At 37.8% G+C, this 26,923-nt stretch overlaps 1 protein-coding gene across 1 annotated transcript in view; it reads left to right on the top strand.

Moving 5' to 3' along the window:
* The window catches only part of DLGAP2 (DLG associated protein 2), a 467,774-nt gene that overhangs the window by 404,321 nt on the left and 36,530 nt on the right, over positions 1 to 26,923 (top strand). Inside the window, exons 7-8 of the mRNA XM_067294229.1 lie at positions 9,638 to 9,785; positions 13,629 to 13,848. Coding sequence (XP_067150330.1) covers positions 9,638 to 9,785; positions 13,629 to 13,848 — 368 coding nt within the window. The remainder of the gene's footprint in view (positions 1 to 9,637; positions 9,786 to 13,628; positions 13,849 to 26,923) is intronic.

Genomic DNA, 26,923 nt, shown 5'->3' with positions numbered 1-26,923 from the left:
ATTCTGTGATGAAAATGCTACAAGAATATCTGCCATAGCTTATCTGTCAGAGCGCTTGGGTCAGTAGGAAGTCTGGTAGATCTTTGGATCCTCTAAGATGTGTGAGGAATCTCCATTTACAAAAATTCTTACCATCTGTAACTCTTAATAGCACACTTACATGAGAAAGTGAAAACAAAATGAGAAGTTTGGAAATACTGCATGAGACCAAACCTCTGTTCTTTCATCCATCTTTGCCCTGACAGTGCTAACATCATATCCTTTAGTGATGGACAAATTTGTGGGCTTTTATCCTAGTGAAATACTGTTTGTTAGGTACAGAGAGAGCAATCTTGATATTATAGGCTGGAGTTAAGTGTGTGTGTGTGTGTGTGTGTGTGTGTGTGTGTGTGTGTGTGTGGAGGAGGAGGAGGTGCCGCAAAACCTTCACAGACTGAGATTTAAGTACAGATTCCTTGCTAGAGAAATTAATGCAATATTTCAATGGTATCCATTGCTGCACATCAGTGATGCAAGCCTTTTTTTTTAGTTTTTAAGAGTAAACTTCAATTTATTCTTAAATCTCCATCTGCATTTTAAAGTAGGAATAACTTAGAAGCTGCACCTGAGGAATATTTTCAATAGAAGAGATGGGAAAAATCACTAGAAAAGTAGCTCTCATCTTTTATATGCTTTTTATTTATCTTTGTTTTTTTTTCTTCAATCTTCCAACTCTAAAAAGCCTCATTACACACTTCATTAGCAGCTTTCTGAGGCCCTATAGTGTAGTAGTATCTGCTCAGAGCCTCTGAAGGGTGAAATTGGAGATTTACTGAAGAGAGTTTGAGGGCTAATTACAAAGCCTTATCAACTAATAAGGCAATCAGCGGGCCACTGGCGCAGTGATAGTGTTCTCTGCTACAGTCAATAAGATCTGGGTTAGATTAGTCCACAGGGTTAAGAGGGAATGCTGATGAAGGGCAACTAGTTATCTGGCTATCTAGGAAGCATCTTTTACGGGGTCAGAAGAAGGTCCCCATCCCTTCCTCCTTTGCAGAATAACAGGAAATGCTCTTAAGCAATATAAGGCACCATGTTTTCTTAGAAGCAGCAGCTGCCTTTCACCAGCGTTCTTTTGAAACCCAGTGAGTGATTGAACCCATATCTCCTGCCTTAGAGAATACCAGCTTTATATTGTAGGGCTGAATTGTATTACTCTGGATTAGGTACAGAAAGGGGACTCAAAGGGTCTGACCAAAGAGCAGAGTCTTCTCAGGAATAAAACAGTCTTTTGTCAGAAAGATGCAATTATATGATGGAGTGCAGTGAAAATGCAGTAAGATTCAGGCCAGTGGCACAAGCACAGGCACTGAGATCCGAGAGTAAATGTGTTTCTGTTTTTATAGTAAAGTGCCTATTCATTCCTGCTTTCCCAAAATATTTTACTTTCACTTGTCATGTGAAAGGCTGGATCAAGAGCTGTATTTCTCATTTGTTTTGCTTTTTATAAAAAATAAATGAAACAAAAAAATATGCTTGTAAAAACACTCTGCCTCAGGCAAGGATTTGAAAAATAGGGTGCTTTTGGTTAAAAAGCAGAAATTACATATATATTTCCATTTCTCCCACTTATACTCCAATTTTTTTTAGAAATTACATAGTCTCATCTATGTCCTCACTACAGTATGGGAAGATCCCTTATTTGCTTAAGATCTATTGACTTTAATGGAATTACACACATGTTTAAATGAAGCTTATGCTCAGATGCTTTACTGAATCCTAATGGTCTGTAGTCTACATTTGTTTTGCCTAGTTATGGTTTTATGTGTACACATAAATGTGCACATGTAGCAAGTTAAAGGAAAAAAAAAAAGTGAAATAGCTCCCTGGAGAACATCATGAATGCCCCAATTCCAAAAGGGATTTAGGCACGTAATATTAAATCCAATATTTAAGTTCTGCTTAGATCCTGAGATCCATTTACTAAACTGCTACATGATACTTTAAATGCACCTGAGTTTCTGCAGTAACATCTGCCTAAGTTTTGTTGTTGCTGACCAGCTCATTGTCTAATCCCCAAGGCAAGCTCAAAATAGGATGCTGGGAAAAGACTTTTAGGATTAGCTTTATGTGCACATCTGTCACCTCTTACAAACAGTATCTGTGAGTTCAGATTTCCCAAATGAGACCTTTTTTATTACATCCACATTCTGCATGATTTGGAGTACAGGCTTGATTGAGTCTACATCCTCTGTATCTTTGTGAAGAGTGACCAAACCATCAGACTGTTGATGTATTCTGGATTATTTCCTCTCATTCACTTCTGTTTCGTTTTGTACAAAATCCCTGAGTAGTTAACGGCGAGAAAGGTTCTCTCGGCATTCTAGTAGATGTGGCACTAACTTAGCAAGTTGTGCAGTCAGATCAGGTTCTTCTGAAGTGCGAAGGGGAACACAAGATGTTTTGAGAATACGTCTCCAATCTGCTAGATGAGATCTTTATCCCTGGATACCTCATGTTCCTCTTTCTTTGAAAGCTCTAACTTTGGCATGTAACTAGAGGATGGGTTGCCATCCAGGATGGGATGCAATAGCAAAATAGACAAATTAGATAGATGTAGTTAGGTATTTAATGCTTTGAACTGATGGGTGGGCTTTAAACCCTAAATTCTGGTTTCATAAAGGCATTTAGGAGCCTAAATCCTGTTGAAGCCACGGTCCTGATAATTTTAATAGGGTTTTGTCTCCTCAGTGCCCTTTTGGATTTAGTCTTAAGGAATTTAAGAATGATTTAGCAGAACAAGCCTCAAGCTAGGACTTACAGAAACTTGGAGCCTTAATCCTAGCAAAAATTGGTAGAGGTAAGTTTCTAAATTGCTTATAACCTCTTGAAATATAATAAGCAAAGATGAGCAGTAAGAGTAAATTAAATGAGAAGCAAAGTATTGGTGTCACTAGTGTCTAGAGACTTTAGTTAAAACAAAACAAAACAAAATTATTTTTTAAAAATTATATGACTAAATCCCTAGCTATAAAAATCCATCATTAAGTTATATTTGGTATATTCCTTGGGAGGATGGTGTTACAGAGTTAGGAAAGCACCTATTTTCACTGAAATAATAAAAAGAACTCATTTTCAATTCAGTGATTAGCAGACAGGGAGGGAAGCAACAGTCTGTAATAAATCAAATGTTCAATATCTCTCAGGCACCTTTTTAAAAGGAGGTGATAGGTCAATGGTGAAATATATAGGCTTTTTAAAAATTAATCTGGACCAAATTCTGATATCTATCCCTGATCAAAGAGAAGCTCTAGTCTGACAAAGATTAGAAAAGAAACTCTTTGCTACAGATAAATTCACCAGATTTATGCGTACTTTCAGTATTTCAAAGAAACCAGACTCACTGTGCTGTTCCTAAGGGAGCATCAGGCTTAATGTCTATACTGAGTTCTCCAATGGACTGCACACAGGCACATCTGTGTTCCTATGCAGAGCTCTATTGACTTCAGCAGGGATCCACGGAGACACAGTATGACTCCAAGCTGCTATACAATGACACTGCTAGCTAAGTTTAATCATTAGATTCTGGTCGATGAGTTATTTTATGTACCTACAAAGACATAGTTAAGATAGATCCGGATAGAGAAATGAATATCCATTGAAATGCAAATCCTTCAATAAAATAGGTTTTGATAACTTACACTATCTTGCTAATCCTAATGCACCTGCCTTTTAGATGCTCAGGATGAATTCTTCTACAAATTTTATCTTTTTTGTCCCAGAATGATACTTCTGAATTGCATATACTGATTTAAACAGAGGTGATTGTACTTGCTTTAATGCTCCCATTCATTGTTAGATTTTTTTCTTTTGACAAATGCAGGGATGATCATGAAAATAAAAAAGTACAATTTTAGAATATTACAATTCTGAAAATTAATTTGATGGAAAATGGACTTTCTTTATATTTGATGCTCCCTTAATAAAGGGATAGACCCATTCAAATTCAGAAGGTGACTTTCTTGCTGTAACTTTTAGAGGCAGGGAGTCAGGATTGGAAAAAAGATTTTAATTCATTTTTGGTACCTTCTTGACCCAGGGGTGCACTGGTGGCTGAACATTTGTAAGAGAACAGATACTCTGGGGAGTAATCACTATTTTGACTGTGTGTGAATAGTCCAAGGAATGATCTTGACAAGTGGATCACGCTGTTGTCATCATGTACATGCTTTTTTTTTTTTTTTTTTTTAAAAAAAGAAGGTATTAGCTCTATGCCAAAGTATATGATACCAGTCACTTATTAGAAAATAAAATACAAGCAGTCAAAAGAAAAATCTGTGTGATAGAGGTTCCCTTCTCAGGACTCATACACTGCATGTTCTCACTAGGGTTGTCTTGACTGTCAAGTACTGCTGTACAGGAATACCAATTTGTAGGGGGAAGTCAGGGTTTTTTTGTTTTGTTTTGACCTTGGCTGTAAGACCATATCAGCTCTTTCCCCTAAATCTGGCATTTCAGGGTGTCCTGAAAGTAATCCCACGTTGTTGCACTATCATACATAGCTTTTCACCAAATGTCAAAAAAATTTTGTCTTCTGCAGAACATCCAGTGGTTGTATAAGGGCACAGTACAATATTGTGGGTTGTGATTCTAGCTTAGAGTAATACTAATCATAGAGTGATGACACAGACTTCAGGAAACAAGCCACAGATAATCCCGGATGTTCATCAGCACTTGAACACAGTGATGACTAAGCATGGGCTCAGCACTACACAGAATAGCATACTTCAAGTGAGTGGTGCAAAGTACTGAGGTACTGACCACAGCAAGACTGCCTCAGATCCCCCCAACACTACATGCTGAAGTTGGTGGACCACTTCGGACACATTCCATGGTTATAAACTTTCCCAAAGTTATATAAAACAATGCAATTTAGGAAAAAGAATGAGAAAAAGTTATTTACAGTCCATCTAAAGTAAGCATCTTGCTCCTTTTAAAGATACATGGTTAACAGCAGAGGAAATAGATGACTAAATAATAGATGGCTAAAGATAAGGAAGTAAGGGTTCTTCCCCCAGCACTAGTTAATGCTTGATTGCAGTTATTAGCTTAGCTTACACGGTTGTTCCATTCATTAAAGCACATTCTTAATAGCTCTCTAGTTCAAAACATCTTCTTTCTCTCCTGACAAAATGGGATAAGCGGGAAGAAAGATAATGGCATGTAAACATGCTCTTCCATCTCCTGAAATCTCTTGGCAAGTGTCATCTAATGCTTTTTGATTGCAATATAAGTAAAGCTAAACTTGCTCCTGCATTTTTGCTCTACTTGATCCTGTGCAAGATGACTACACGAGATGGCAAACATAACAGGAGATTTGTCTTCTGGAGTCAAAAGAGGTGCTTGTCATTTCTCTTTCTTTTCTTAGTGCATCTTGCTGCTTTCTAGCAGATCTACAATAACAGCTATTTTCCAGCTTTTTTTTTTTCTTTTTACTCTTAAAGTTCGATCCTGGTGAGGTGTGAGCAAGTACAAATGTTTTTTTCAAGCAGAAGGTGAGATTTTGTTTTTGTGGAAGGCAATGATGAAGCAATGTCTCCCAGTGAGAAAGCAGAATTAGCTTGCTGTAGCAGCCGATGAGAGTGTGAGGTGGGCTCTGCTGACAGATGGGAGCATTAGGGGTACTTCTGAAGTCTACCAAGGACAAAAAGAGGAGAAGAGGACAAATACTGGCTTCTGTGCTGGGGTATTGGAAGCTCTGGAGTAGAACTGGGAGCTGGGGATTGAGAAGGGTCTAGAGAGGAGAAAGGATTAGGGTCTGGGGTGGTCAAGAATGAAGGTGAGCTGGACTCAGGGGGACTGGTACAGGTGAGCTCTGGGGCTGGGGCTGCAGTAAAAAGAAGGTTGTAATGCAAGATTCGCAGAAACCTCTAAGCAGGACCCCAGTTTGGACTGCTGTCCCTTCCTTATTCTTTGTCTGTTTTTTGCTCTTGGAATATGGGACCTAACATCTTTCCCTGTCACTTGATACCTGAAATGCCTAAAACCAGACACACTACCCCAGATAAGCATGTTGTGCTGTTGTTCACTTTAAGCAGTTATAACATGGTACTTTGTCTTCTTTGAATATGCTCAGTCAATCTGCTGAGTACTGGAAGTGTTGTTGCAAATTTAGCCATCTTCACTGGGACTCCTAAACCTTTCTTCTTAGAGTAGAAGTTCTTGAGGTCTTTGAGGTCATAGGGCCATTGAACCTGGGAAGTCTGGGACTGACTCATTCCCAAAAGCTTCTCTAGACTTTGAGCTTTGCTTGCTCACAAGACACATCTCATCAAGTTTAAGCACCTCCTCCTCGCTGCCCTGGACTTCCTCTGAAGCCAGTGGAAAAGGGAAAGCAACTCTAGACAGCAAATAAACTTTTATGTAAGAATCCACTCCTAAGAACTTGGCTGTTTAGAAAAGCAAATGCGAAGAAGACTGACATACCAATTTACTTTTTCCTGTTAGTCTCAATCTCTTCCTCTATATCCATAGTACCAGACCTTGGAGTCACCTCCTTAATTTTAATCTGTGTATTTGTTCTGTGGTACTGGAGATGAACTATCAAACCACCTCAGGTGCTCATGCTTGTCTTGCCCTTCATCAGTGGTCAGCTGAGATATAAGATCATTTATTACAAAACATAGAATAAAATTATTTTCTTTTATCAAAGTGATAGAGCAGTACTTTTTTGGAAATGAAAGTCAAGAGTTTTGTTCCCATGCTTATAGATAGAGTGGCTGACATTAAAAAAACAGCATTTACCAATGTTACATGGAGTGCTGTATTTTGTTGACAAGCATGACAGTTCCTTGAGCAGATAATAATATTTGAGAGCAATTTCCTTATGTAACTGTTGTGCCTATAGTGTTTTAGTTCTGGATCATGGTAGTAGCAAGATCGTCATTTTTTTTCACGCACTGAGACATTTATCCTAGAGGATTAATTTGAGTGTGTATTGTAGAAATGAAAACCAATCATTTCTTTTTATCAGAAAGAAAGTTCAAAGTATTAATTGAATGGCTGTGAAATTGCTTTTACAGCGTAATATATGTAGCACTTCTTTTATTCTGCTACAGTCCTTTGAATAAATTGCTCTCCTCTGATAAGTGAAAAATTATTTAACTATCAGGTAATGTTCAAACTCATCTATCAAAACTCAGCTGCTTAGTAGTACCATGGTATACTGGGCTTCCTTCCCTAATAAATTATTGCTGTAGAAATTGTTGATTACGGTTAATGATAGCAATACCTCATAAGGAACTGGTATCTCCATAATGAAATACTAGATTGTTAGAGCATTACTTAGCAAAGAAGCCAGTTATTAGGAGCCAATCATAATTAATTTTTAAGTAGTTTATAAACAATTTATTTCTATTGCCACTTTCTTTTTCTTATGTGGCCTCTGAAAATCCTATATTTTAATGAAGAAACCCCAAATTCCTCTTTCACAGACTGTTTCAGAACTCAGAACCTAAGAATTTTTACCACCCAATGACAAGCAGAGGGTCCAGAGGGAACTCATCTTACCATTTCGGAAAAAAAAAATTAACAATACTGGACAGATTTAATAAAGTATATGCAAAGAGTCAGGACTCGTCAACGCAGATGACAGTCATCAGCCTGCTGCTTATAGAGGAAAGGAGGTTTACTTGCATCTGACACCTAAATATAGATAGGGAGGCTCTATGCCATTTTGTCTAACCTATTATATTTGTCCTCATATCTATGGCAGCAAAAAATACTGCTACAGTTCTTGTTTTCATCATCTAAAACCAAATTAGACCCACTGTCAGAGAGATGTCTTAATCTGCAAATCACTTTGACTTTGTAATGACTTAATTAACCTATGTTCACATGCCTGCATCAATCTCATACGTTTTGATTTTGTTTTAGTAGTTAGAGCACAATTTCTGCAAACTTTACCTCTGTCTTGAGGTTGCAAAGATAATTCAGGGAAGGCACTGAAAAAAGTCAAGAAAAAAAAAATGTTTGTCCTTCAGGGTAATTTCTCAAGAATTTTAAAAAAAAGTCTGTCTTACACCAAGATGAAAACAAAACCAAACCTATCTGTATTTTTTTTTTTTTTTTGAGAAAGCAGCCCATCTTAAAGAAACAAATACCTCAGCCAGTAGGAGATTCACTGAGGAAGTAAGGCTGTGTCTATGCTGACCCTGAGATGGCCAAGAAGTCTTTGAGAACAGATTTCCCAAGTAAAAGGTCAGAAGGTCTATAAATCCGATCTGCTCATGGAGCTGGTGGTGTGAGGGATGCTGGGTTGTCTCACATCTCCGATCTCACAGGGCATGGCCACACAGGGAGGTGGAGCTCAGCACAACTTGCTATCTCTAATCAGATCCGTGCTAAAGGTCCTGAGATTCCTCTCTGAGTGCACTTCAAAGATTGCTTCAAGACCAGCCCAAATTCAAGTGTGTGTCCACCTAGTGAGGAAGGCTGATGCATCCTTCCTCAGGCTCAATGTATTGTAAATACAGTCTAAGAAACAAGGTCCTGGTTTGTGCCTCATTCAGAGCCAGGAGTGGAACCTGTGGTCTTTCTGATCTGCTGAGTGCCCTGGCCCTTCCAGAGAAGAAACTTCCTCTTCCATGGGGAAATTCCCACTGACTCTGGTGCGGTCACAGCAGAGCTGCACTGAGTAACTCTGCTAGCTTGGCCTGAAATGGCAGCATTACCAATTCAACCAATTCAGTTTCTAGCAAAAACTGTGGTTTTGTTAAACGTACCCTTAAGAAATAAATATAAGAAATGCCTATTTACCATGTTAAACCCAACATTTTTCAAAACATTCATGAATTTGTCCATTGCTGTTTAGGGAGGAGCAACATCTGACTCCTAAATCCTGATTTTCAAAGGTAGTTACAACTGAATCACAACTTTTTTTTTTTAAATTCTGTAATCAAAGCAAAGTACAGTTCTTTTCTTAGGGTTTTTTTTCCCCTAAAGTGTCAGATAATCAATATACTTATAAAGCAAGAAGACTAACATACCTTTGCAGTGAAAGGGTACTGAAGAGGGACTGGGTGTGGTGTTAGGGTCCCAATCTGATAAACTGGAAGATATGTTGTAAGAAGAGCATTTCTAGAGCTTGGTTCAGTTGCTCTGAGTATCTTATTAATCAATCTTTTTAGCTGAAGCACAGAATATTTTGATCTTTTGTAAATATATATCAGTCTTTTGAAGATAAAAAGTCTCTTGATGCATAACACCTTGATAAAAAATGGATGACAAGTAACATTTTTATTTATGAAGAAGCATTTTAGGTTACTTTGGTTATGCTTTAGCTCTAGTTCTTTTTCCTATTGACCTAGACATTCTCTTTTATTAAAGTTTAACATTAATAGCCAGGAGGATTGATGATGTTTAAATACAATAAAGATGTTTAAAACTTTGTATCATCTAGGTAGCAGAATTACAGACAAAGTCTCTGTTTGTGTAAAGGCTTTTGACTGCGAGAGATCTATGGTGCTTTATACAGAGAGAGATTTTGACCCTGGGGAATGGATTTGTGAGTCTCATACAAATTATTGTCTTCAGTGTCCTAATTGATTCCATCTGTAGTTTTACACCCTTTCCTTTTTTCTTCCTCTTTCCTTTGTAGTCAGAGCTACCTTCAAACTGCAAGTGACGTGCCTGGGGGTCACAACCTGGATCCCTCCACAAACTACAATTCCCCAAAGTTTCGCTCAAGGAATCAGAGCTATATGAGAGCGGTGAGCACGCTCAGTCAGGCCAGCTGTGTTAGTCAGGTGGGAAATTCTTGTTATAACTTTTCTTGTAGATTAATCACAGAAACAAGAGTTGTTATTAGTGGATGCTATTAGGTTTTTTTGTTTTTTTTAACTTAATATCAAACTGAGGATGCAAATTGTCAAAGTAATTCAGTTTTAAGGAATGTAACCATTAATAATTTCAAGAATAACATTGAATATTAGAAGTAAAGAGACACCATCAGACATATTTTCCTTTTTGCATAAAAAAAGTAAATATTGGTATTTTCCTTTTCAGTCTATATTAAATTTTGAAATATTTAGAAGATAGATTGAGCATAAAGTACACACTCCTAAGATATAGACTAAAATACTTACATTCCTAGAAAGCAGAGATTCATCTCTGAACTCAGTCCCTTACTCTTTTGGGGTGAAAGAATAAGTCCCATCAAACATTCGAGGTATGGGGACTTCTGAAGAGACATTTTCTTTTCCGCTGGTTTTATATTGGTTAGTTAGTACTAATTCATGCTGAAGTGAGTTCTGAAGCCGGCCTGAAGTGCAAACAGCTGTATGAGCTCTATGGATGTTCTGGTTAGCAGAGGACTTTACACAAAATTTCCAATGTTTCTAATGTTCATTTGTCATGACCTTCCTTCTCTGTATTGCCTCATGACAGCTGGGCCTGCCCTCTTCCCAGGCATCTGTACTTCATTTTTCTTTGTGCTTTTAATGAGGCACCTAAAGGTATAATAGCTAATTATGCACAATGCTTATGTTAAAAATCTTTTAAAATTATTTTTATATTCATGCACATTCAATTTGTTTTGCGTGGCTATTCAGGCCTGGATTCAGCTCACCTAACTTGAGGCTCTTAACTGAGGCAAATAAGCAGATAGGAAATCAGTTGCCTAAAGCTTCCTCTGTAGTTAATGGAGAGAAATAGTTTCTTCCAGGACAATGGGCATTGTAAGTGGGCTGAATAGCCCTCTGGAAGTGCATGTTGATCTCCCCTGTCACTTGAGAGCTGGGAGGGACTAGTCTCCTAATAAGGCCGTTCAGTCAAGTTCCTTAATTTATGTGGCATGAAACTAACTATAGCACTTGTCAGAATTGGAAACAGTCACTCCATCATTTTCCAAACCTTTTGTTATTTCGCATAGCTCTCTTGTGAAACCTGTTCTTCACATCATTTTCTTACCATTATTTCTATTATCCTGGTTTGGATGTTTCTGTTTTTATTACCCTTCATTTTGGGCAAAGTTTGACAAGAATTAGATCTTGCATTCAAAGCAAGTGTTGGTTGTCACCTTATATAATGCTATTCTGCAGAATTACTCTTAACATCTTCTGCTTTTTTGACCATCTCTGTGCATGAAAATGCCCACTGAGCTGTCCATAATGCCTAACTGGTTTCAGCAGCAGTTCAAATTTTTCATTCCAGTGTGCATTACCCGGAAAGATGTCCACAATGGATTTCATTTGCAGTTATATTGCTCAGTTGGCCAGTGTAATTAAGTCCTACTGGATACACTTCCTTACTTTATTTTTCAGTCTTGACTAATCTACATAATTTTGTGTCAAACACATATTTTCTACCTCACTGTTTAGCTATTTCAAAATCAGTAATAAATATATTAAATAATATACAAAGTAAATGCATTAAAATAACAAGTTCTGAACCTTTGCTGTTTCCTGTTCTTTTTCCATGACACCATCATGTTCTTATCGCATTTCTATAACAACAGTTTGTATGAGTTTGGCTATTTTTAAATGCCTTTTTTCATTAGTTCCTTTCCCTTTCACTCTTGACCAGGGGTACAGTCAAGAATGTCCCTGGATTCCATAGCTTGTGTTTCTAATTGAAGTTTTAAAATGTTTATTTTTCTACTGTTGATGAGCACAGTTTGAAAGAATTGGTTAGGACATACAGTGTTTATGGACTACATTACCATGAATTTCTTGATCAATGACATATGCAAAATATTTCAGAGTAAGATTTTTTAAATCTTTTTGAGATTACATTGGTCAACTTTACTAGAAGTATATTTTATGAAGGATAATGTAATTCCTTTCAAAGTAGATTTAGTAGCCAAAATGTCTTAAATAAAATTAAAATAAGTTATTCATTGTCATCAGAAGTTCTGTATGAAATTTCCATTTACTTAATCAAAATCCTGAAACATTTGAAACATTTGCAGTCATTCTGTTTCCATAATGAATAATGTACTAGGAACAGTAATAATGAATAATGTACTTAACAGCATTATATAAAAAGTAATATCAACTAGATGTGCTGTTTAGTGACGTTAAGAATTTGACTTGATATTTGTACTGATTCTGAATTCTAGCACTCTCTTTTTAAAAATTACTATCAGGAGGACATATCAGAAGGTCCTGTATTTGTCTTTGCAATATTTAGCTTCCCATCTGGCTTTGGATAAACACTATTTTGAGTTATTCAGACACATTCCAGAGACAGTTAGGGCCAGCTTCAGAAAAGCAGTTAAAAAAATGATTTAGGTAGCGTTTAGGCTCTCATCTTCAAAACTGCAATATGCAGTTTCCCCTTGAGAGGTCCCCTAACCCTGGCCAGCCTGCCTAAGCCCTGTTTAGCATGAAAGCTACCCCCGCATTTACAGTTTTGCGTCATGCCCAACCTGCAGGCGCAGCAGGTAGTCGCAGGCTGCTGGCCGAGCCCTCCGGGGAGCTGGAGGCTCGTGCTGAGACCCCCCGAGGGGCCCAGGCCGGGGCGTGCTCTCAGGGCACCTCTAGCACACTCTGACGGAGAGGGTTCCTCAGCCAACACAGCCGGAGAAGTTTCATAGTTAGAATAATGCTGCTGGGGACAAGGCAGCAGTAGTGGCTGCGTCCAGTTTTTACACAGTAGCTGAATGGCTACGTGGTTATCCAGGAGGCAAGAGTTTGATTTAGGGCCCTTCGCAGCTGAACGTGGTTCAAGCAGGGCTTTCTCCTCTGGCCACTTCTTAAAAAGAAAAAAATAGTGCTCTTTGCACAGTTTTTCAACTCTACTTCAAAGAATGCTTGTGAGCACTTTACCTATGGAAGAGGATATGGGGCGATGTATTACAAGAAATTGCAGTTCTGCTTAAATTTAGGGACATACCTTCACAGAGGTGCAGAGACATCAGGAAAGTGATGGTGCTTTGCGCTTGCTATTGGCTAGCCTAATGTCCAAAATGCCTTTTCTGAGTAGTTTGCCTGAGGCAAGTAACCCTTTCTCATGCATTACCTAAGGAGGTGCCCAGCTCCTTTTCCAGTGTGGGTGTCTCAAAGGCTGTCCGTCCAGTGCTTCACTGGACATAGCGTCAGATGCAACATTTTTCAGGCTTTTTAGAAGCATAACAGCCTTTGAACTCACACATTCTCAAGTAAGAGATACTTCTGAGAGCTCCCTTATTGCGAGAGGAAAAGTATAACCTGCAACACAGGCTGAATGTCCATATGACTAGTAACTTTGCTGATAAGTGAGGACTCTAAGCAACCCACCCTCACCTTTTGAGAGCTAATATTAGCTTAGCTGATGTCTGTTCTCCAGTCCTGGCAGAGCACAGGTTTCTATCAGTGCAGAGTGATCTCATATTTGTTCATTACCATTAAATCATATATTTAATGACTGAATATGCCAAAATATATTAAATGTAAAATAAATTTTATGGCATGTGTGATGTACTTACTATTTACATATAAACAGCTAATGTAAGTTAAAAAATGTGAATGTGATCAGAAGGGATTACTAAATTTTAACTATTTGCTAAAACAGTTCTTCATCAATGTACAGGTGTCCATTTGAGATGTTGAGGCCGTGATGATCACAAAAAAGCAAGTCAAAAATCAAATGCATTGTTGTTGTTTATTCAGATGAGTGAAGCAGAGGTTAATGGGCAATTTGAATCGGTGTGTGAATCAGTGTTTAGTGAAGTTGAAGCTCAGGCAATGGATGCCCTTGACCTCCCTGGATGTTTCCGAACAAGAAGCCACAGTTACTTGCGTGCCATTCAGGCAGGCTATTCCCAAGATGATGAATGTATTCCTGCGATGGCATCTTCCAACATCACCTCAACTATCAGGTCAACCACAGGTAAGGAAATCTACACTGACCTTTCCACTGTTGTGCATGTAAAAATAGATATTCTTGTTTTGTAAAAAGATATATGACACTGGAAACGATTTCCCTCTGTGCTGATAATATCTGATACCAGTATTCTTAGGTCTTTGATACTGTATGGTTGTGGCTGCAGCTTGGAATAAGTTCTTTCTGGAGAGAATCATGTGAACATAGGTAATGGACTTGGATTTCACCATGGCTTTGATCTGACCTCCTTTTTTTTTTTTTTTTTTTTTATACAGGTGCAAAAAAAATGCAAGTACAACTGGTATAACTTAGATATTGTTAGACATTTAGATATTGTTGTCTATCAGGAAATTGATCTTCTAAATGATATCAGTTGCCCTGGCCTTAATTTAGATCCTTAAAATACCAGAAGGAAAAGAGAAGCAATATTTTAAATATTTGGTCTAAACACTTACAGGGAATTAACTTAATGGAATTAATTACTTACTTTTAACCGGTTGTATTGATACATTGAATCATAAACAGTGTGGCAACCTTCACATATGTTTGTTATTACTCATCAGTAATCATTAGCATTCATTATTATACCATTCATTCCTAGGATCTTTTGACATTCTTATAGCGAATTTCTGTTCTCTCACTAGTTGCTTAATAAAGGTGTTAGTTTTATTAATTTTAGAATATTAGCATTTAGTATTGGTAGAGAAAGATTGCACAGATAGCAGTTAAAAAAATGGAATCTATAACAAATACATATTCTTTACTGATTCAAATACGCTTTTATGTTTCCAGATATATTATGTCATTTCCTGAGTATGATATTGTCCTTGCCGCATACTGTTAAATTTGCAAGTGCAAGTTGCTCATTTACAGAAAGTAAAAATATAGCTTAAAATGTAACAAGCAAAAATACTTTTAAAATTATTTGCTTGACACATCTGTTGTGTAACAGAACAGTGGGACCTTTGAAAGTAAGCTGAAGTTGAATAACACAAATATGCGCTTCTAGAAATAGCATAAAATGCTATTTTATCTTAAGCATAATATTTTAATTGCTATGGATAACTTCAGTGTAAAACTTCGAGTTGTGGCTTCCATTAACACCCCTGTCCCTTGTTTAACAGAGATGCTATCATAACATGAAAGGGGACCTTATTGCTACCTCAGAGACTAACTCTTCCTGTTTGTCATATAATGTGTAATTATTAGGAAGAAACCTTCCATAGTCAAAGAAAGTGTTAAATATCTATTTTCGTGCTTGACTCCGGGTACTGAATTAGAACACTTTCAGAATTAATTTGGTAACCAACTTGATTGATTTTCACCTAAGTTGTTGTAAGTTTATATGCCAAGTAAGAACAAACATCTCATCTGAAAGGAAATCACTTTATTTTCTTTGGAGTCACAAAGCTGAAAAAAATATGATATGTTTCAGAAAATAAATAGATTAGGCAGTAAATATGTTTGCATTTCAGTGTTTTCATACTTATGAAAAATGTTTGGGATAGATTAGCAGTCTGCTGGTTAAATAATGCAGTTTTGAAAACTCTAACCTTCGTTTCACACATGGCTTCTTTCTCATCTCTAAAATGATTTATCAGATAGGTTTTATTGCCTAAATACATAATCTTTCTCCTTTGTTGTGGTAAGGCGATATTGACATTGTGGAGAAAAAAAGATCTCAGAAAAAAGATGATGAGAGATTTTGTCCTGAGCCAAGACTGTAATTCCAAGCCTATGGACTATATGCAGTTCAGCATGTTGTTCTGTATTCAAATTATTACCCCTGTGCCACTGAACAAGTTTGTCCTCAGCTTCTATGTAAGACAAATATTCAAATTAGGAATATTTATCTAATTTACAAGAAGAATAAGAATTATGTGATTCACTATTAATTGAAATTTTAATTTGCCAAATAAGCTATTGTTTATAAAACCACAGGGTAACTCTTCCATATTTCTGTCTTCAGCATGTGTCACATTGGTGGGAGGTGTTTCATTTCCTATTATTACTATAGTTCAAAAAATCTCTTAATCCTCTGACCCTGTCTGAAAATTGTAAAAGAAGCAGTTGCCTGAAATACGAAAATGGTATTGGCAGATATTTGACATGTATACAAGCTTCATCCAAATAAACGTCACAGAAGTCAAAATTTCACATCAACCTTCAGTTCCAATTCAGTCTTTGGAATTGCTAGGAAAATTACATTAGATTAATTCCTTTTTTCCTTCTGATGTTACAAACTCTTTTGGCAAAGAAACTAAAGCAATTTCTTAGAAAATTAACAGGCATTGCAATTCAATTATTACTTGAAATTTTAGTGATATAGGTCATGAATGCCTCTTATCAGTGTTGTAAAGCAATTAAATCATAACACACAGGCTCAGCTAAAAATTCAATCGTAACTAAAAATGTAAACCCGAAACAAAAAATGTACTATTTGGTCTATGAATTCAGTTATGAAACTATGGAATATATATTTACAACATGCAGTTTCCTAAAATGTTCCTAGGCTCATGAGCATCTTTCAGGAGATAGGAAGGTTGCAACTATAATGAATATTATGTGGGACCTTATTAATGGACTCTGTTAGCAAGGTTTTTCTAATATATAGAAAAAGAATGACAGATAAGTAGCTCTTCTAAAACCAGACATTTCCTTCATAGTTTCTGTGGTACTAATGAACACATAACTTTTGCACAGACCAACATAGTTTAACTATTTGTGGAATAGGAGTTGTCTGTCTCTGCTAGAGACTGTGTGCCAAGATACCTGTTGCTCCAGGTGTAAATGGATAAGACAAGTGATGCGCACCAAAAGCAGCCCTCACAGCTGGCACACTGAAAGCTAGACCCGAACTCCATGTGGCCCCTGCTAAGACTGACCATATTTCGCTCTGATTAGGTCATTTCTATCCATTCTGTTTCATTTTATAAAGAGATAATGAACCCAGTAAAAAATACTGCATATTTAAAGTTATAGCCCTGAATGACAGGGCAGTCCAACTGTATCCGTTCTGTCTCTGCACTGCATCCAGTTGCAGCTGTCAGATGCAAAGCTGAGAAAATACAGCTCCAGCTGCTGCTGCCTCCCACCTTGTACCTCCATCACAGACAACATGTAATTTCCTGAGTGGGAAGTCACAAAGTGCAGCAGTCTTTCTAACTACCATTTCCTTACACCTTTGCTACTCTTGTAAGCAATGCTTCACTTGCCAGGAAGAGTCCATAAAATCTGGTTTATTTTTCCAAGTAGTAGCAACTTGGTTTCCTATTGCAGAAAGATATATGCGTGTATATACACTACAGTGTCAGCTTGCAATGCTTCTGGTAATGTCTGGGTAGTGTAGCAGAGCGCTGTGGGGGAGATACACAAGCTACCTGGGGCACCAGAGCCGTATCGCCAGCTCAATGCATAGTCAGCACAGGCTGCGTGGTCCTGTTGAGAAAGAGTGTACTAGGCTGGCAGCAATGCCACAGTAACACATCACCCCCCTTGCAATACCTGGGATGTCCTACTAACGGTTAATTCAAATACCCTTGTGCAACACTGGATTGTACCATGAAAACATAACCGACAAGGAGGTCTGGAAGATCTGAACCACTCTCTGTTTTTTTGTCTTTTCCTGCGACTGCTGGCTGAAAGCGAAAGGACTCTGTCAAACTAACTGGCCTTTTCATTTAGGACAGAACCAGAAAAAATAAAAGCAAAAATTATGGTTCAGTCAGAACCAAACCAAACATTTTTCAGTTTCGGTTATTGAAATGAAAATCTGAGTAAAAAGAACACTTTGTTTCCGTTTTTGGCATTTGGTGAAAACAAATGAATCAAAGAGCTAATGTGAGGATGACTGTTCATAGCTAGAGGAAAGGAGTTATGCATGACGTAGGAAGCTCTGGTTTGGTGCTCCCTTTTTTTGAGAAGGTCAGCTTGTTTTGTTACAGGCCCCATATGTGGAGAGAGTACTATATATGAAATATTCTGTATGTTATCGAACATAATGGGATATTCCCTTGCAGTTTTTTCTTTTTGATTTTTACCCTGAGTGCTGAAATACTTACTGAGCTAGAATGAGAATGGAGCTAGCAGTTAGGATGGTCTGTTGTGAAGAAGCAGAAGAACTTGTTAAAATCCTTCTTCTAAGTGGGACAGAGAGTAATGGGAATTTGCATCTTTGGCCATCCAACTGAATATCCTAAACACCATGGTATTGTATATTTAGATGTGGAGGACATACTCAGTTTCTCCTGATAGCATTATTATACTTTGGATAAAACACTTGCAGCTTCATTGAGAGAGAGACTGCTGCTTTAGCCCACTGCTCAGGACATTCACCTGGCAGGTGGGACATCTGCTCAGTGAATATTGCTTTTATATTCAAAGTGAAACAGCTTCAACAGAAGAAAATGGAAATGTCCTTTAACGCAGGAATTGAAGCACTCTGCTGAGAGGTAGGAAATTCTTCTCCCATCAAAGAGAACTGAACATCTGACCTAAGTAAGTTCTCTAGCTTTTAGGCATCAACACCAGTTTCTTAAAACTAGCTAACATTTCTCTATAACTCAAATTATTTGGCTACAACAAAGCCTGTACTTTTTGATGAATTGACTAATGACAAAAAAAAAAAAAAAATTACCTGTGGACTTCAGCACAATGGAAATTGGGTCATGGTACATAAAGGCATCCTGGATTTCTTCTCCTAATGTTGAATAGTCAGTCCAAGATCACTTGGATCCCCCTTTGGGGATTTCCAACCAATCTTGAGAAAAACTTAGCATGCAGCACTGCTGATTTCAGAGGATATAGATACTAGCCCTAAGTGGCCAGTACACTCCATTACAATGACTTGCTTCTTTTTTTCTAGAAAATGTAGTGTAATGCAAACCCTTAGTATCAGTTATACGCAACCCCTTTCAGCTAATTTGTACTAGGTGGCTCTAGTATATTAGCGCTTACTGAAGAGTTGGCGCTGAAAAAGAGGAGACATATGGAATTGTCTTTTTTAAATTTTGCTTTTCTCAGCCAGTAGGACTCTGCTTGGCAAAGAGTAAACTTAAGAGAATTGCACATTTACTGAACTATTGAGCAGTAATTCCAAAACCAATTAATTCAAACAAGGTCACATTGCATGAGAGTTTTCAATTACAGCTCAGAATGCCTGAGGATTTGCAGGTTTCCTTTCTCCTGTTTCAAAGCCATTTTCAGCTTTCCATTTTTGAAGTAAGGGGCTATGTAGGGTGAATTTTTAGAGGGCGGATTTGATATTTATCCACAAAACTGTCATTGTCAGTAAAGGGACCGCATGATCATTTACCTACAGACGTAATGACATGAGAATATCTATTTCATCTAGCGGCTGCATAGTAGTTGCTAGTACTGCTATACATAGTACTGCTGCATAAGTGTGGCGCTGCAGAATCCAAAAGGACTGATTTTCTGGTTGCTCTTTGAACACTAATACCATTTGTTATACTTTTTTTTCAAAGATATGAGGACACCAAGCAGGCAAAAAAAAGTCTAAGTCGTGGATTTCTCATAGAGATTCTGACTATTCAATACAAACTTGTTGGGGTGCTGCTGTGGTTGTAATACTCTGTCCTTGAGCACTATCCGTATATATTCAAGATCAGAAAAAATACACTCCTAAATTCTTAAAAGAAAAAGGGGCTATGATCAATAAATACATGATTTTCTTTCAGTTTTTCAAGAGTAAGATACTTATCCAGGTGGCTGCTTGAATCTTTTTAATCTGGTGCAATATGGCTAGGAAAATCCAGCCAAACGGGGGAAAATGAATGCATGAAGTAATATCTCCAAAATTTATGTTCTCTCTTTACAAAAAATGAAAATAAATGCAGAGTCTTAGAGGTTATTATTGGTAATAACCTAAAATAATAAAATATTAGTTTTTTTTGCTAAATAATAGTTTGCAGCAGTGTTCCTATACTATAGGTATATTTAAACCCCCATAAAAACTTAATTCCAGATAAGATATAAAAGGCTGTTTTCTCAATTATAATTTTCCCATTGACTTTGTTTAATTACTGTTGGGGCCCCATTGAATTATCTGGCACTAATTCTCTGCAGGAAACATAACATATATCTGTGGGAGCACTTGGGGATCCTGAGTTATTACTTTGATGCTGTGCCAACTTCTGTGCGTATACTGTTAGAAGAAATTTTATACTAACAAATGATGAGCCCAGTTCTACACTTGGATATGCACACATCATTTTCATTGCTCTGAGTGTATCTGGGGGGAATAATTAGTCCCTAATTCTTTAAAATATACTATTCTCCTCCTTTGCTGACACCGCTGTTAAGCAGCAGTTCTACATTATGGAAGTGGTCCAGGGAGTCGCTGGGATGAAGGTGACACAGGCCCTTTGGTTTGAGGAGTACAACAGAGGATGGCCAAGGGGCTGCTGTAACTCTTCATAACTCTGGGATTCCCTGAGATCAGAGGAAGGCTGTGCTAATCAAGGCTGTCTGTCCGCCTGGCTTCTTCAGGCTGATGAGGCATGCAAAACAGTTGGAGCAGTAGCCAGGAGCTTTTTACAATTTTCATTCTCCTTGGTACAGATGATCTGCAGAGGCAAAGATAAAAAATGAAGTCCTTGCCTTGCATCTATGGTTAGTTTTAAAAATGTGTAATGACTGTCTTTCCTTTGCTCCTTCTGTTCTGTGCTTGACATAATTCCTCCGTAATCTATTAGATTTGCCAGACAGCTGGCTCTTTTTTTATTAAAAAGGACACCCATGCTCCCTTCCCTGGAAGAATTTGGCTTCAAAGCTGCTCTGTGAGATCAGTTTTCACAATTTTCTCAGTTTTGTTTTCTGAATGACATTATAAGAAAGAAAAAAAAAGAAAGGGTAAGAAAGAAAGACAAAATCATGCAAGGAAGGTGATTCACTGCTCAGGTGTGTGAAGCCTTCCTGGAAAGATAGAAGCTAATAGCGGCAAAGATAAATTTCAGCCCAGCTATTTAGCTAGAGTCTGCCAGAGGGTTTTGTCCTTAGGTGGGTCGGCACAGCACCGGAAAGCTCACAGAGCGGGTGAGCCTTGCCTAGCCGAAATGTTCCTAGGGCTTCCTTTTACATTGCCAGGACCCTCTCCTGGCAATGCTTCTCCTTCTCCATTCCTCAGGGAATGAAAAAAGCCTCTTAAGGAGTCTTCTCAGCAGCTCTGCAATTATCCAATCCTGTTTTTTCAGAGAAGTGTATATCAGGAGCCATAACGCTGACATGTGCTGTGGAATACAATGCTTTCTGTGCTGGGTATAGAGAGCTTGTTTTAACTGTGTTTTGTCAAGAGCTTTGTACTAGTTCACATAAAATATTTCATCCATCAGGGGCTCAGTTCATCAGTTAATGTAAATAAGCATAGCACTCTTGAAGTTGATGAAAGTTATGGCCTCAGCTCTATGAAGCTTTCAGTACAACAAGGGTGAGATCTCTATTCTGCTCTAGGTTCTTTGAATTCTGGACAGTCTTTGTAAAAACTGCCAGGGGAGAATTCCTCAATGTGTGGGTCCTAGGGAAGGTGCTGTGGCATATAGAGGGTATGTGGGAAAAGATCGAGCTGCACTTCAAAATAATGACATACCCCTTTGTAGCAGTGTAGCGAATGAAGGCACAGACTCAAGAAGTGGTGCATCTTGAGACCTTTATTATTTGTTTCTGAGTATATTTATACTAAGAAGTTTGCTGCTTCAGCAGTTTTACAGATATACATTGTTCACGTCACAGATACGCTTCGCTAAGCCAATCACCGTGCTGATCATGCTCCTGTTCATGCACAAGCTAGCCAGTTATCACGCTGATCATGCACGATCATGCCTTGTACCTTGCTACTTGCTTCTCCTTTCCCATACGCTTTGCTGCTTGTAACTTTCCAACAGTTTAACCCTGTCATGACCCTCCACATGGCAGGGCAGATCTTGCTTCAACAGGATCCCTTTAGCTTCTAGAATAGCCATCAGCTATTCCAAAAAAAACATTTCCAAAAATGTGTTATCAGATATGTAGAGAGACAAGTTAGGTGCTTTCCCTACTGCTCCGCCTCATGGAGAGGACATTTTGATTATTGCTTGCCCCTTACGAATATGCTTCTCCTGAGAGAAATTATTTATTTGTAACCTGCAAAATTGCCATTTCCAGGAGAATGGGATCCTAGTGGGCGGCTGTACGCAAGTCTTTCATAATAATACAGAGATCTGAAGGTAGAAACAAAGCAAGTTCATTACTCTCTAAATAAAGTAGTAGCTATATTTGAATGGAGAGCCTCAGAAGTCAGGCTTTTCTTAGAAAGAGAAAGACTTTTATAGTTAGCTTTAGGTTTAGTTCCACTGAATTCTCCCTCTGTTTTGTTGAGCTGAAAAGCCTGCTGGGATGCTTATGTATCTCTTGCAGGCAGAATCCAACCCTTCGGCAAGTCCCATCCTCTAATCTGACTTCCCTGAAATGCAGTCTAGACAAAGGTCAGGCTTGTACTTAAGTTTCCATTTCTGCCCTGAAGGTTTTGTTCAGGATCAGGTCTATTCTAGAAGGGCAATTGGTAAACCTGACACTTAAAATATTTTTTTTTCAGAGGTTCATTGAAAATAAAGATGCTAAAATTAGTGACATTCCAAGGGCATAACCAGACCAAATTAGCCCTAAACCACAAAGATTAGGTAAATGGGATGGGATTGGATCCAGATTAAGTCAGTTAAAAACATATGTTTACATGGGAGCTAGTTGTCTGATTTCCCATGACAGTAAATTCAGATCAGTTCAGGCATTAATGACTGGTGTCATTTGAGACATCTGAGACATCCACATGGGACCTATAGGAGAATTGTGTTCTTCTGGACAAACAGCTGTAGGCTAGGCAGATTAGCCTAGGACATGTAAAAAGGCATTAGACACCTATGTTTAGGTGAATTTGACCCAGAGTGATTACAGTGTATGGATCCTATTGTACACCAACAGACAGACAACAAACATCTACACTGAGATGTCTTACCTAATGACTCACTCACCTAACGACACGCTGATCCTTAACAACGAACTCCATACTCACTATATATGAAATGTTCTAGCATGCTGAAAGTCCAAGGTTTAGTCTCAGTATATAGCCAATTAAATTATGTACACTGAAAACCATAGTTTACACAAATATCAGAGCAATCCAAACATCTTATTGCTACTCCTCAGAGGCAATTAGAGGATATTCTAACAAGTTTGGGGAAGATACTGAGTTTGAAGTGAATAAGCCATCACTTGGCTTTTTGAGATTGGGAACATAATATCAAGAACATATCAATGAGTCATAACTTTTTGTATGCATTTAGTTTTTGTTATGTTAAATACAAGTGAACCTTTTGGGATAGTTTTATGTCCAGAAAAATAGATATATTTCCACTCTTACACTTCTTCCATTCCTAGTCTCCTTTCCCACAGTGAAAAAACATAAAATTTCAGTCATAAAAATTCTTCTCACCTAATATGAATATCTAAAATGTAGCTGTCAAAGGCAGTCACGTTAATGTTCTATTATAGTCAATGAGATGTGATTTATCTCCTTTAGGATTGGTATTTGTTATGAGATTAGTTGTCCTCCTGAGGTCTCTATTTCTCTCAGTTGCCTATAAAAATAGTCTGCAGTGATGGCTTAGGTATAGCTAGCTAACTTTCAGAATTCTGAGTTAAAAAGTCAGTCACATTCAACTTTCATTGCAGGATGAAACTAAAGGTTAAATCCTGGTCCCACTGAAAACAAGGATAAAGACCCTACCTGACTTTAGAGAGCCATGCTCTGACTTTACAGGGTTGAGAGCTCAAAACCTGGCAGAATCATTTGCTAGACCTAAATGTAGGCCTGGTAACCTGGAAGTAGCTTTCCGAGCGCTGTTTTGACACTGATCCTGACTCCATTTGTATCTTGGGTAGAAGGATTTCTTGATTTGACTATCGCCTATACTGTTACAATCTCAGAAGTGTACTCTGAGATTGTGTCCAGAGCTGTAGCTTTCTACAGATTAAAAGAATGATTTAAAGGTAAGCATTGAATTTCCTTTAAGTAAAATAGCTTTTAATCTTTTAAATTCTTTAATGTAGGACAATTATCATAATGCACCATTAAAATTATTCTACTGCACAACACTTCCTTAAGATTAATTGAGCAAACTCTTTCCTGTCTTTTGCAGTTTGGAATTTCATACTGGAAATTAAAGAAAACCACAAGGTACACATAGTTACTATAAGAATGAGACTAGAAAATGTACAAACAAAAGCCTGAATAATAAGCCTGCACAATATGTCTGTGAATGTGTTTCAAGAGGCTGACAGAAAATATTTCACTTGAGTAATAAGGCTGCATGGGAAGTCAAGAAGAGAGATTTCTTTAAGTACAGAATTATACCAATATTGGTTTGATTCTTTTCTACTGAAAAATGATTTCAAATTTTCCATTGCTTTCAATGTGAAAAAGTCTCCAAGTAATAGTGGCTCTTAGCTTTTGGAGACCTTCTTTCTCTCTGCTTCTCACTGTTTTGGTGGTGTGACAAATATGATCTGTATTCCTGAAAAGCCGCACATACATTCTGTAAATGAAATACAGAATAGGTAAAGGTACCTTTTTACCTCCTTGCCACTGAAAAGCTGAGATGATGTTTTGTAATGCAACTTCAGTATTTTAGAGGCACACAGGAACTGTCTTGAAGAGTAAAGCAGCTGTCAGCACTTTGCTTTGCTGTCTACAGGATGCTAAGTGCTGGTTAAGCTATAATTTCTTGCAAATTAACTGATCTAAAATAGAACCCTTTGTAACTAGTCCATCAGCAATCCATGAGGTTTATGTTGCCCACATCTCTTTTAACTCTGGCGAAGGCTTACAGTTTCTGACCTTGATGTCTTGTTTGATTTGCATTTCTGTTTTGAGACTAACATTAATTACACTGTCAAAACAGATTTTATCGTTTACGTAACATGGGCTGCCTACAGAGCTTAGTTTCCTCAATATGGAGGCAACCATTTACGCACTGAATGACTTGATTACAGTAATTCCTTTTATACTGTTCTCCTTCAAGTTCTAATTGGGAGATTGTAGTGTGTTCAGATGCTACTCTTAGACTCCAGCTATTCCCATATTTAGTAGTCACATTTCCACTTAATTGTTAGTTTCCTGTACAAAATCAGATAGATGTACAGAGCTTTAGCCTAAAAGGGTCTACTGCAATTATCGAGTCTAACCTAACACACACACTGATAAAAAAATATCTCATCCAGTAATTTTGCCTTACCCTCCAGTAAATTCTGATTGAGGTTAGGTGTCATACTAATGATTTTAGACTCTTATCTCAAATTCTATGTAGATCCTGTTTAGCAGAGAGATGTCAAGAACAGATGCTGCTTAAAAAATAACATTTTGTATGGGAGTCATCTGGCAGCAGTGTCTCAGTGACATGTTATTTTGAAAAGCTCTTTAAAAGTAATTATATATAATAGACACAAATCTTGCCTATGTCGATAATATGTTGTGATAATGTTCCAGATCCTGAACTTCTGTGAATTGTTCTAACTATACTGACCTCAATGTCAACAGCTTTAGTGGAGCTAAACAGCATGGTCTTGCTCAGCGTCGAAAACTGCACAAGAAATACAAAGAATTTGCTTTTAATGCTTCTGTAGAGCTACAAAGGGACCTTGGGCCAAACTATTACTAGCTGCTATGTAGTAGGTCCAGCAGAAGGTATCAAGGAGCATTCTTGCAGGAAACTGGGTGTCAATCAGACCCTTAATGTGAGCAAATGCCACACAGGCTTGCTTTACTAGCCAGCTCACAGGGGCTGTGGAGCAGATGAGATGAAGCTCCCACCTTTCCAATGAACCCAGGTAACAGAAGTTAGGTTTTGTCCCAGGTTTTGTCATGCCAGAGCTTTAAGAGGTTGGAATTTGTCCTACCCATTTAGGCACCTCAAAATTAGATGTCTAGATCTGAGCTGGTTATCCTTGATTCCCTTTCTAGTCAATGGAGAGAAGTAGGCGCCTGCATAGGTGTCGTGAATCATCATTCATTTCCAGTAAAATAGGCATCTAAGATGTTTGAGAAGAATTGCCCTCCAGAACTGCTTATTTTCTCCAATATTTCTAAAAGAGATCAGACAACTAACTTAGACTCGGATCTTTTAAAAGACTAATGTTAGGTGAGATGGATTCTACTGCAAATAAGGACAATGTCTTGAAGGTATGATAAAACTCGTTGTTACTAAAGGACCCAACTCAAAAAATCTGGCACAGAATAAATGCAGCATTTTGCTCCCACGGACTGTGGCAAGATGAAACCATCAATTAACATCTGACATTAGTGTCTGACAAATATCCAGGTTTACCTAAATATAATTCATCTAAAATGACCTATCAAGGGAAACGTTTAGGAACTTGTAGATACCTACTACCCAGACAATACTTTGCATTATGGAGCTCAAATAAAAAAAAGCCCATCATATGGACAGATAACTGTGCTGATAGAACTCGTCTGGGGGTAAGCAGTCTTCTCAGGAAAACACCTTACAAAAATACCATTGTGGATACACCAGCTGTTTCTTACTGCTTAATCTGTAAAGCAACAAAAGAGATTCTTTTTGCAGGGAAGGAGATCGTAATATATCCAAACACAAAGATCCTTTCTACTGAGAAACAGAGATACCTGGTATATTTCCTGGACAGGATTTGCTTTAGAGGGCAGAATGGGAAAAGGGGAGAAGCAGGAAGATATGATAATAACTAAAATAGCCCTCTGATTAGGTTTAATGGAAAATAATTAGATTTGATTAAAAGAATGTATTTATTTAAAAGCAACGTTCTCTCTTGAACATCAAGCACTATGACAGTGGTAAGCTTTAAAGACTGTTTGCAAGGTTTGAATATCCTTACAATTCAAAAAAAAAAAAAAAAACTTTTCTAACCTTACAAATGGAAAAACTCTTAAATCTGGAGAACCCTCAGAAGTGACAGGATCTTTCACTAGCAGAGCAAGAAGCAAAAGTGAGCACTTATCCCAGGAGTAGCAAACAAAACAGCTGGAAAAGTCAGGATT

The sequence above is a fragment of the Apteryx mantelli genome, chromosome 3, assembly GCF_036417845.1.
Source record: "Apteryx mantelli isolate bAptMan1 chromosome 3, bAptMan1.hap1, whole genome shotgun sequence".
In the NCBI taxonomy this organism is placed as follows: domain Eukaryota; kingdom Metazoa; phylum Chordata; class Aves; order Apterygiformes; family Apterygidae; genus Apteryx; species Apteryx mantelli.
Note: the sequence above shows the minus strand (reverse complement) of the source record. Positions and strands in the feature narration are given on the sequence as shown.